The sequence below is a fragment of the Dendropsophus ebraccatus genome, chromosome 6, assembly GCF_027789765.1.
Source record: "Dendropsophus ebraccatus isolate aDenEbr1 chromosome 6, aDenEbr1.pat, whole genome shotgun sequence".
Lineage (NCBI taxonomy): Eukaryota > Metazoa > Chordata > Amphibia > Anura > Hylidae > Dendropsophus > Dendropsophus ebraccatus.
In genome coordinates, this window is record NC_091459.1 from 86,618,025 (window position 1) to 86,630,081 (window position 12,057).

The window sequence follows — 12,057 nt, forward strand, 5'->3', positions numbered from 1 at the left end:
GCTTATTGTGGCGTGCACTATGTTTGTTTTTAAGTGTTTTTATGTTTTGTGTCTGTACTCTAATAAACATATTTTTGATACATTATTTTGGGTGTGCTGATTCAGTACTTTTCTTTTTTCTTTCTTGATACATTGTTCAGCATCTAGTACTGTAGCACCCCCTCAATCTTTATTTCTGTGGTGCCCTCCTCTTTTCTATACTTCACACTGGATCCTAAAGTATCAAGTGTCTTATCAACTGTAAAGTATTATATTAATTCAAAGCTGTATGATCTGCTGCATACAAGTATTTCCAGAGTAAACCAGATTTTATTTATGATAGAGACTCTGTGATTCCTCATCAGGCATCGACACAGTACACAATCCTTGGGTCATCTCCCCTTTCTGTGGGTTCCAGTACCAATAGTCTTGGTGGGTCACTATTCTACTCCGGACCACTGTGATAAGTACCCATTGGACCCCGCAGTAACCCAGCAGGACACTGTCCACAGGGGAACAAGGTATAGCCGGCCCTTAAAAATAAAAGCAGGTGTGCCACCATACCGGTGTGCCCAACCGGCACTGGCGTCACTACATAACATCACTGGGCAAGACTATATCTCGGCCATAGAACTGGTGTCACACTTTACAATCTGGCAAGTGACCGGCCGCGTCGCCTCCACACCAGGGGTGTACCACACCACATCTGTACTCCCCAGTGAGGTGTTACATCTGTTCATGTCTGATCTAAAGACTGGGTGGGATAATAATGTTTGAGTGACAACCTCATATCATTATTCATTCTGGGCTTAAGAGTCACATGGATGACTGGAAACTTACATCAGACGATGACCGATTGTTAAAATCAAGTGTATTAGTTAATATTTTAAACTTGAAATGTTGTGCTTTTCATTCTTACCGCTGAGTTTAAAACTAAGCTGAGAATTCCTGTTATAGGAATCACAAATTAGAAAAAAAATAACATGTTTATGTGACTGAGTATTCAGACTTTGACCAATCAGTAGAATAAGTAGGGAGCCTACTGTGCTGCACCTCTCCTGGCTCTCTGTGAGACCTGGATGGCCCCATAGCCTTGCATTGGGAGTCTGTCCAGGTCATGTGTCACAGAGCCAGGAGTAAACACACTAAGGGTATGTTCACATCTCGTTTTTGGCCGCACGTAGGGCTACACGTCAGGAATCTGTGAAAAAAAGATTCTGACGTGCGGCCGATGGCCACATTGACTTAAAAGAGCAGAACGGAGTCATTATGTGACTAAATTCTGCTTATTTGCCGGATGTACACTTCTTTTGTGCAGGACTCTAAAGCGTGGTCGACCACGCTTTTGAGTCCTGCACAAAAGCAGTGTACGTCCGGCAAATGAGCAGAACAGTCACATAATGAATCCGTCCTGCTCATTTAAGTCAATGTGGCCATCGGCCACACGCCGGGCCCCTTTTTTCACTGATTCCTGACGTGTAGCTCGATGTGCGGCCAAAAACAAGATGTGAACATATCCTAAGCGGGTACTTCTCCCTGCTCATTCTGATTGGTTTGAATTAGAGAGTGTTCAGTAATTTTAAGGTTTTCTTTGTTTTGTTTTTTTTCTTCCTTCAGAGAGAACAACAGAAATTGGTCGTGTTGTTGGCTCCTACCTTGAGAAAAAAAGTAACATGGAAGATCATACCGTTCACCTGCTGTTTTCTGCCAACCGCTGGGAGCATGTGTAAGACCGAGTCTGATGCCAGGAATTGTTGCATATAGTGATGTTGTGCTGTCCAACATTCAGAAACTGAGAATAGAAACCTTGAGAATTGCACTGCAAAATTCAGTGTAGGCGTAGTCTTCAAGGGAATAAATGTTCTTTTTTACAATTCTGTAAACAAACAAAACAATTTTGCAAATGGGGATGATGGCTTTTACACTGATCACTGTGTAACACTGATCACTAAAACTGACATAATCTTATTCTACAGGTCAGTATAGTTACGGTAAGTGCAGTGATTCCCTTAGTGTTTATTTATTAAAAAAAAGGATGCTGCACATTTAGGTAATAATCATTATTTGCAGTTATCGATATCGCCTTTCCCTATGTTCCCGTAGTGGGAACATAGCTTTAATGGGGTAGTGCGGCGCTAAAAAATTATTCACAGAATAACACACATTACAAAGTTATACAACTTCCATCCCCGTCCGTGTACCCGGAAGTGTTGGTGCATTATACATTACCTGATCCGTGTTGCGCATGTCCTCCATCTTGTGCCAAACGTCGTCTTCGGCCGGCCGAATTGCTGCTGTTGTATAACTTTGTAATGTGTGTTCTGTGAATAATTTTTTAGCGCCGCACTACCCCTTTAACCCCTAGACGACTAAGGACATACTGGGAAAAATTATACCTCATACAGCCTTGTAGGTGAAAACATAAAAACGTTGTAAGCGTCACAATGGGCCCATTTTATCAATTGTAAAAAAAAGTATTTCATTTAAAAAAAAAAAAGTATATATAACATTAGAAAATATGTTAACCTTCATGTGGTTGTGTTTGGGCTGACCTATAGAATAATGGTATCATATCACTTTTACCATATAGCGCATTACATAGACACAGGAACCCCCCAAAAGTTACCATATTGCATTCTATTTTACGATTTCACCGATTTATATCTTCATAAATAATAATTTTGGGGTTCCATCATACATGTTATGGTAGAATGAAAGATGCCATTACAAAGTACAACTACTTCATGTAAAAAACAAGCCCCCACATGGCCCTGTAGATAGAAAACTGAAAGTGCTAGAGCTCTTAGAAGGGGAGGAGGAAAAAAACACGAACACAAAAATGAAAATTTGCGCGGTCCACTGGGTCATTTTGGGCTTGGTCCTCAAAGGATTAAACTACCTTTGCCAAAGAAGTTATATTCCTGACATGCAAAAAAAAGAAAAAACTTAATATGTCCTAAGAAAGTTTTTATCTGAAGGTCTGAACGTTCAGACTTCAATTCAACTTTCAATTATTCAGTAGAGTACACAGGGTGAGACAAGTGCTCCTGTTCCCTCTCTGTAAAAACTGGTCACCCCATAAACTGTACGATGCTAGGATATCCTGGTTTTTGATTCTGTATGTTAAAGGGGTTATCCAGCGCTACAAAAACATGGCCACTTTTCCCCCTACTGTTGTCTCCAGTTCAGGTGCAGATTCCTATTAAGCTCCATTTACTTCAATTAAACTGCGTTTCAAAACCCCACCCAAACTGGAGACAAAAGTAGGGGGAAAGTGGCCATGTTTTTGTAGCACTGGATAACCCCTTTAAGCTGTGCAGTTGCACAGTTCCCTCAATTCGGAGAGCATGCCAGCACATCAGCATCCCCCTTCCCCCAAATGCCGCCTTGGCGCTCATCTCAATCCCAATCCATAACATAACTATTCGCCACGGGTCTGGTAGAAGCATGATGCACGCTCTGGAGACTGGCGTAATGTGGGCTATCTGCATATTCCACCCATTGGTAGTGACAGGCATTGGAGCTCATTCCAATGCTGCTCGTTTAACTGTTTAGATGCTGCAAGTGATTTTTGGGATCTGAACAGTTGTAACATCTGTCATTGGTGGCACAGTGGTCCGATCAACACCCCTACAATGCAATCCTAGGGTGTCAGCTGGATTTTCTATCCATTGATTTCATTGGGTAGCAAACTCAAAGCAAAGTTAGTGTTAGCCATTTTACATGTTAGCACTAAGCGCCAGCCCCAAAGTTGCAAAGATGCATGTCTTCCGGACACGGTATCTGAAAAAAAAAAAAGTGTGTGTGTGTGTGTGGGGGGGGGGGGGGGGATGGGTAAATGGAGGGTACTCTTCCCTGCTATCGTCTGTTTTGAACTGCAGACATGAGTTGTACTTGCAAGTCCTGTATGTGCATACACTGCTGCTGCACAGGAGGGAATAGTGCCTACAAAAGGCTTTGTTTCAACTATGCATTTTTAACATCAATGCAATGTGGCAATGCAGCTTAACACTTGCCCCTTCTGACTCCTGCCTGTATGGAATCTTCCTCTGCATTGTGACCTCTAGTGATCATGTGACTAGACACTAGAGGCTACAGTATATGTATGTAGAGTATGTCTGTGGATCTCCTTTTAAGGCGGTGCTAGTTGAATAATAACACATTGGGAAAATAGCCGCTGCTCTCAATACATTAAGATATTGTATTGCTCTTGGACCATAAGGTTTATTAACCTCTTAAGGACATATGACGTACCCCTACGTCATATGTCCTCACTTGCACTTCAAAGCGGGGCCGCGCGGCGGCCCCGCTTTGAAGTGCCGCAATCCCGGGTGCCGCGAGTAGCCCGGGACCGCCGCTATTAGCGGGCACGGTCTGATCGCCGTGCCCGCTAATTAGCTAATCGGAGGCAGCTGTCAAAGTTGACAGCTGCCTCCGATTACCGGAGGCAACGTTTCCCTGGGGTCTAGTGGGGGAGATCGCTCCTCCGGGACCTTGTCCCGGAGGAGCGATCTCCGTTACTGATGCCGGCCGGGGACGCGTCCAAGATGGCGCCGTCCTCGGCTCGGCACTCGTTCGTTTTCGGCTGCAGCAGCCGAAAGCAAACGAGTGCCGATCTCATGGATCTCTGCAGCATATCTATGCTGCAGAGATCTCTATGAGAGATCCAAGTGTATATACTAGAAGTCCCCCAGGGGGGCTTCTAGTATATGTGTAAAAAAATAAAATAAAGTGTTGTTAATAGTAAAAAGCCCCCTCCCCTAATAAAAGTCTGAATCACCCCCCTTTTCCCAGGTTTTAAATAAAAGTAAACAAATAAATAAACATGTTTGCTATCGCCGCGTGCGTAATCGCCCGAACTATTAATTAATCACATTCCTGATCTCGTACGGTAAACGGCGTCAGCGCCAAAAAAATCCCAAAGTGCAAAATTGCGCATTTTTGGTCGCATCAAATCCAGAAAAAATTTAATAAAAAGCGATCAAAAAGACGTATATGGGCAATCAAGGTACCGATAGAAAGATCACATCATGGCGCAAAAAATGACACCTCGCACAGCCCCATAGACCAAAGGATAAAAGCGCTATCTATAAGCCTGGGAATGGAGCGATTTTAAGGAACCTATATTGGTTAACAACGGTTTGAATTTTTTACAGGCCATCAGATACAATATAAGTTATACATGTTATATATCGTTTTAATCGTAACAACTTGAGGAACATGCATAACAAGTCAGTTTTACCCCAGGGCGAATGGCGTAAAAACACATTTCCCCCAAATAAAAGAAATGCGTTTTTTTTTTTCAATTTCACCACACTTTGAATTTTTTTCTGGTTTCGCAGTGTACCAAATGCAAAAATTCAGCCTGTAATTGCAAAGTACAATTAGTGACGCAAAAAATAAGGGGTCATGTGGGTTTCTAGGTGGAAAAATGCAAGTGCTATGACCTTTTAAACACAAGGAGGAAAAACCGAAAACGTAAAAACGAAAATGGGCCACGTCCTTAAAGGGTTAAATTTAAACAGTTTCATGTTCCATGAAATCAGCCTTATTACATTCATTCCATAACTGTTGGTATACCATCACTAAATGTTTCAGTTCGAAAAGACCTTCTTTTTTTTAACAAGGTATACTTTATTTGGTGCAGAAGATAAGGATGGTGCCAGTCTGTGTAAACAGGAGCTTGCAATGGCTGGCCATTACAAGCTTCTGTATGCACAAACTGGCACCATCCTTCTTTTCTTCTGCACCAACCTCAAAAACCCTATTTAAAGAGGAACTACAGGTAGAGGTAAAAAAAAATAACTTTCTGCAGAAGCAAATAGCATTATTTACTTATCTATCCCAATTTTGAAACTACAAAAAAATCAATTTGTTTTGGGGTTTTTTGTTCTGTATTGTGTGCCCCCCCCCCTCCACACATACACACAACACACCATATTCTCTACCTGTAACACTGATATTGGAATAAAGTAAAGAACTTCTTGGATCTAATAAAAAAAAAAAATTAAGTTGAACCCCACAAGGACTTTTTGTCCAGGTGGGATTGGCAGTGCGGACTCTGATAGCATCATTTAATTGTGTTACTGCATCATTTTTGTGAATACACTGCAGTACTGCACTGACACTTCAACATGTGTTAACATAGCCCTAATTTCACTGCAGAGTTTTGCACAATCAGTGAAGTTGCAACACCTGCTTCTGGCCGGTCAGAGCTGGTGTATCACTCAGGGGATTTGGGGGATCCAGCAAAGCCACCTGTGACATCACACCCTGCCCTGTCTACATCATCTGCCTGTGCTCAGCAGACCCACACAATGTGAGACAGTGGCATGGAATATTTGTCTCCTAAGGTGGGAGAGCAGAGGGAGCAGGAGACAATGTGGATTGGCACAGAGGCCAGTTGTCTTCACTTCCTGGATGTCAATCAGCTACCAGGGTGGCACAACTGCACAGATATGGTAACACATTGTATAGACACATCTATATAACTTTTAATGTACTTTTAATAGAAAACTAATTTTCTCTCTCCGCCCTATGACTGCACCCCTGGAGAGGTCCACCTCCTACTCCCATAGGACAGGAAACAGGATACAGGAAATCCCTGGATCATATAAAGAAGTAAACTCCCCTCCTCTCGTCAGTTTCTGTTTCCTGTCCCCATGGGAGCAGGAGCTGGAAGGGCTCCTTCCCCTTCCCTTCCCTGGATGAAGAAGGTGACTGGGGGTTACCGGGTAACAACTTACCGGCTTCCCGGCGGCGTCAGGCTCCGAATGGGGAGCAGCCTCCAAGTCTGACTTCCTCCCCCGACACCTCCAGAAGATGGGTCCCCGGAGCTCCCCTGGCCCTCCTCTGCGTGGTCCAGTGCCCCGATCCGCAGCGCTGCGTTCGCGCGCTCTGCGGCATGGGTGCTGGATGGTGCCGGAGAGGGGGTTGCTCTGCTGGCCGTGATCGGCAACTTCTGGGGCCTGCGGCCTGCTCAGTTGGAGCGCTGGGAGGGTGATGTTGTTTCATCGCGCGGCGGAGGGGGGCGGAGCCAGCCGGTCACATGACTTTCGGCGCTAGATTCAAAAGGGTGCCGAGAAGGACGCCAGGTGAGTGCTCAGTGTCTGCGTACTCTAGCAGTATCTTTTGTTATACTGCTGCCTGGCGTTTTTTTCTACTGCTTCTGAACAACGGCTGCAGAGGGTTTTTACACCTCCAAGACCTCTGTGTGATCGCTATGGAGGCTGAAAGCGCTGAACTATCAGAGTCTACTCCAGCTATGATTCAAGCCCCAGTGGTATGGAGTGTGTAAGAGGGGATTTTCCCCAACAGAATTTTCTTTTTTGTCTAATACATCGCCATGTTTCTCATTTTAGGAGGGTTCTAATAAAGAGTCATGCTAAGAGCAGAGATTGCCCCGTTTGTAGGAAGAGATTAAGTAGTTCTTACACTAAGGTGCTTTGCGGTAGCTGTATGAATAGAGTCCTTGAGGAGCAGGGACCCTTGTTTATGCGTAACATGAAAAACATGATAAAGAAGGAAATTAGGGTAGGTAGAATTTTTTTTGTCTTTTCCAAAAAAAAAAACTTCTTTTGTACATTTATTTTAACTGTTTTCAGACCTCCATGCCCTCTCAGACTCCAGCCACTACCACAGCTCCTCCTCCAGAACTTGCATCGGCACCTGTCTCTCAGTTACCTTTGGCTACCCCGGTAGTCCCCCCTATTATTGAGGTGGAGCAGTCTGTTCACAGTCAGCCTCCATCTTCCTTGGGGGATGATGAGGACCTATCGCTGGGTGTAGACGAACCAGAAGCAGGCCCATCTAATGTAGAAAGTCTGGAGGAAGAAGTGGCTACACCATCACCTTCTGCAGACTATATAGAATCATTGATCAGAGCAGTAAGGGAGACTATGGGCATAGAAGAGGTTCCTGAAGCCAATACTATACAAGACCGTATGTTTGGAGAGCTGGCGCCTAAGAAACGCTTGGTTTTTCCTATTCATCAGAACATTAAGGCCTTGATTAAACACGAATGGTCCAACCCAGATAGAAAATTTTTTGTTCCGGCTGCTGTGAGTGTTTTTCTGTTCCTAGATGAACAAGTTATAGGCGTAAACTGGTATATATGACTAAACACCTATTTTCATTTATTTTACAGTTTAAAAGGAAGTACCCCTTTTGACTATGAGGAATCAAACTCCTGGGGCTTTGCTCCCAAGATAGATCCTCCAGTAGCCAAGATTACTAAACTTAATGCGCTACCTTTTGAGGACTGTGCAACTTTTAAAGACCCTATGGACAAACGTGCAGAGATTTATTTAAAGAAAGACTGGGAAGCGTCCACTGCCATGTTTAAACCTCTAGTGGCAGCAACTTCAGTCTCTAGATCATTAGGGGTATGGATGTCTGAGCTTAAAGATATGATTAGTAAGGGGACACCCGCTGAGGAGCTCCTCAAACCCTTTGAGACCCTAGAAAATGCTGTCTCATTTATATCCGATGCTTTAGCGGATGCTCTTAAACTCTCCGCTCGTTCAGCAGCACTTTCTAACTCTGCCCGCAGATCCATGTGGCTTAAAGAATGGAAGGGGGACGTCACCTCAAAATCTAAATTATGTGGAGTCCCTTGTGAAGGCAACCTGCTTTTCGGTCCAGCCTTAGATAACATTCTCGAGAAGGCTTCAGACAGAAAAAAGGGGTTCCCTCTGATCCCGCAGCAATCTAGCCGTCCTTTTAGGGGAAAAGGTAGGAACACACAGAGAGCCCCTAACACGAATTCTAATTCTAGTACAAATAGAAAGGAATGGAGGCCCACCAAAAAGTCCAAGGGGTTCCTCTTTAAGGGTTCAGACAATACCAAAAAACCTGCGTAATGACGCCAGGTCCCCGTGGGAGGTCGTCTTTCTCTTTTTTGGTCACAGTGGTGTGGTATTTCCAATAGTTCCTTTGTATTGGATACAATAAAACACTGTTTGAAGATTTCTTTTGTGTCCTCCCCAGGGGAAAGATTTGTCATTACGGACTTATCATCCGATCCCTTAAAACAGGCAGCACTTTCTACGGAGGTCAGTCTTTACTTGTGAAGAAGGTTTTGGTTCCCGTTCCGGAAGCGGAGTGTGGTAGGGGTTTTTACTCCACTCTGTTTTTGGTGAGCAAACCCAATGGTTCTTTCAGAACCATTATCAATCTTAAACCTCTTAACAGTGTTTTGTCTTACGAAAGGTTCAAGATGGAGTCGGTTTCTTCAGCCATTTTGAATCTTTCACAAGATTGTTTTATGGCCATCTTAGATTTAAGGGATGCATACTATCATGTCCCCATCCACCCAGACCATCAAAGATTCCTGAGGGTGGCAGTCAGACTTAATGGTTCAGTTTGTCATTTCCAATACCAGGCCTTACCTTTTGGCATTTCACAGGCACCTAGAGTTTTTACTAAGGTGATGTCAGAGGTTATGGCACATATTAGAGAAAAGGATATAATTATCATTCCTTATCTGGATGATTTTTTACTGGTCGGTGACTCAGTAATCTCTCTTCAGAACCAGATCAAGATAGTAGAAGACATCCTGTCTAAATTAGGTTGGGAAATTAACGATGAAAAATCCAATAAGATCCCCTCTCAATGTTGTCAGTTCCTGGGAATATGTCTGGATTCGAGAGCTAAGAAATCCTTTTTACCAGCTAACAAGATTTCCAATATTCTTTCCAGAACACAGGAGCTTTTAGAGAATCCCATTACCACAATTAGGAAAGCCATGTCGGTGTTGGGTCTATTTACTTCCTGCATTCCAGCAGTTCCCTGGGCACAGTACCACTCTAGGGTGTTACAATCACAGATTCTTGGTGAATGGGACGGTGCCTCTGAGTCTCTTGATTCTCTTTTCACTCGATCTCCACAGACACTCAGATCTCTCTCTTGGTGGAAGGAAAAGGAGCATCTATCCAAGGGACTTCCTTGGAATCTGGACAACGTTCTGACCATCACCACAGATGCCAGTCCCAGGGGATGGGGAGCCCATTCAGACACTCAAGTATTCCAGGGCCTGTGGACCCCAGAAGAAGCCAGGGACCCACAAAACGTGAGAGAACTGAGAGCAATATTCTTCTCCTTGTCCCAGGCTCTTCCGTTAATAAAAAACAAACGTAAGAATATTAACAGACAACAGATCGGCAGTGGCGTATATCAACCACCAGGGAGGCACAAGATCAGTACAACTTATGAGAGTAGCCCACTTCCTGTTCAGACTAGTACAGTCACATTGTCTGTCCCTCTCGGCACTTCACCTGAAGGGGGTGGACAATGTAAAGGCAGATTTCCTAAGCAGACACTCTCTAAACCAGGGAGAGTGGAAGCTTTGCCAGGAGGTGTTTCTATAGATATGCAGACTGTGGGGATCACCAGAGATAGACCTCTTCGCATCTCGGACAAACAGGAAGACCCAAAAATTCTTTTCCCTATGTCCTGCAGACAAGCCCAGGGCTCTGGATGCACTAGTCCAGCCTTGGGACAGAGGCCTACTGTATGCATTCCCACCCATCAGGCTAATACCGAGAGTAGTCAGAAAGATCAGGCAGGACAGGGCCCACATAATTCTAATAGCGCCCTTTTGACCAAGAAGGGTGTGGTTTACTTGGCTCAGGAAGATGTCTCTAACAGACCCATGGATTCTGCCGGACAGGGCAGATCTCCTCACCCAGGGCCCAGTATTTCACCCGCAAGTTCAAAATCTTCACCTGACTGCATGGCTGTTGAAAGGCAATTGTTGAAAGACAGAGGCCTGTCATCCGAAGTGATCACCACGTTGCTGGCCAGTAGAAAGAGAGTTACCTCTGCTATATACCTACATACATGGATAGCATTTTGTAAATTTGTAAATAAACCTGTTAATGTCCTAGCTCTCCTGACATTCCTTTGATCTTGCAATTCCTACAAGAAGGTCTGAACAAGCACCTCAGGCCTAGCACCATCAAGGTACAGATCTGCGCCCTCAGTGCACCCTATGACTATAAACTGGCTGAACATCAATGGATTAAAAGATTTGTAAAGGCAACCTCCAGATTGTGTCCCACAATCAGGCCTTGGGATCTGAATCTGGTCTTGAATGGCCTCACCACTAATCCCTTTGAACCTTTAGCAGACTGCAATATTAAATTCCTGTCTTACAAACTGGCCTTTCTCTTAGCAATAACGTCAGCCCGTAGAGTCAGTGAGATTAGAGCCTTCTCTATACAAGCTCCTTACATGACCATTAGAGAGGACAGAGTTGTATTATCTCCCGACCCAGCTTTTCTTCCAAAGGTGGTTACGGACTTCCACAGGTCTCAGGAAGTGATACTACCATCATTTTGCAACACACCAGCTAACGATTGAGAGTTAAGTTTCCATAGTCTGGATGTTAGAAGAGTTATTCTGCATTCTTTAAAGGTCACAGAAAATTGGCGTTTATGTAGCAACTTGCTAAATATCCTTTCAGGGTAAGACCAAGGGCAAGTCAGCTTCCACACAGACGATAGCCAGATGGGTTAAACAGGCAATTGGAGAATGCTATAAAGCTGAAAACATGATACCGCCAGTTGGGTTCGGGGCTCATTCAACTAGAGCTGTAGCAACTTCTTGGGCAGAGAGGGCAGCTGTTTCCATTGATCAAATCTGCAGGGCTGCTACATGGAGCACTCCACATACATTTTTTAAACACTGCAGGTTACAACTATCTTTCACTGAAGACTTAACATTTGGACGTAGGGTATTGCAGGCAGTGGTCCCTCCCTAGGCGGTTATATTCCTATTCTACTCTCCAGGGGTGCCGTCATAGGGCGAAGAGAGAAAATTCAAAATTACTAACCTGGTAATTTCTTTTCTTTGAGCCCATGACGGCACCCCGCCTAAATCCCGCCCAGATATATAATAAAAAAAAAAAAAAAAAAAAAAAAAATATATATATATATATATATATATATATATATATATATATATATATATATATATATATATATATATATATATATATATATATATATATAAATAATAATTTCTTATAGATATAGAAAAAGTAAACTTTTTAACACGCACAAAAAAAAAAAGTTTTTC

General features: G+C 43.6%; 1 protein-coding gene across 2 annotated transcripts in view; it reads left to right on the forward strand.

The window, feature by feature from the left end:
- DTYMK (deoxythymidylate kinase) overlaps window positions 1-12,057 on the forward strand; it is a 46,678-nt gene that overhangs the window by 6,574 nt on the left and 28,047 nt on the right. For both annotated transcript variants that reach the window (XM_069975317.1, XM_069975316.1), the window contains exon 3: window positions 1,597-1,705. In XM_069975317.1, coding sequence (XP_069831418.1) covers window positions 1,597-1,705 — 109 coding nt within the window. The remainder of the gene's footprint in view (window positions 1-1,596; window positions 1,706-12,057) is intronic.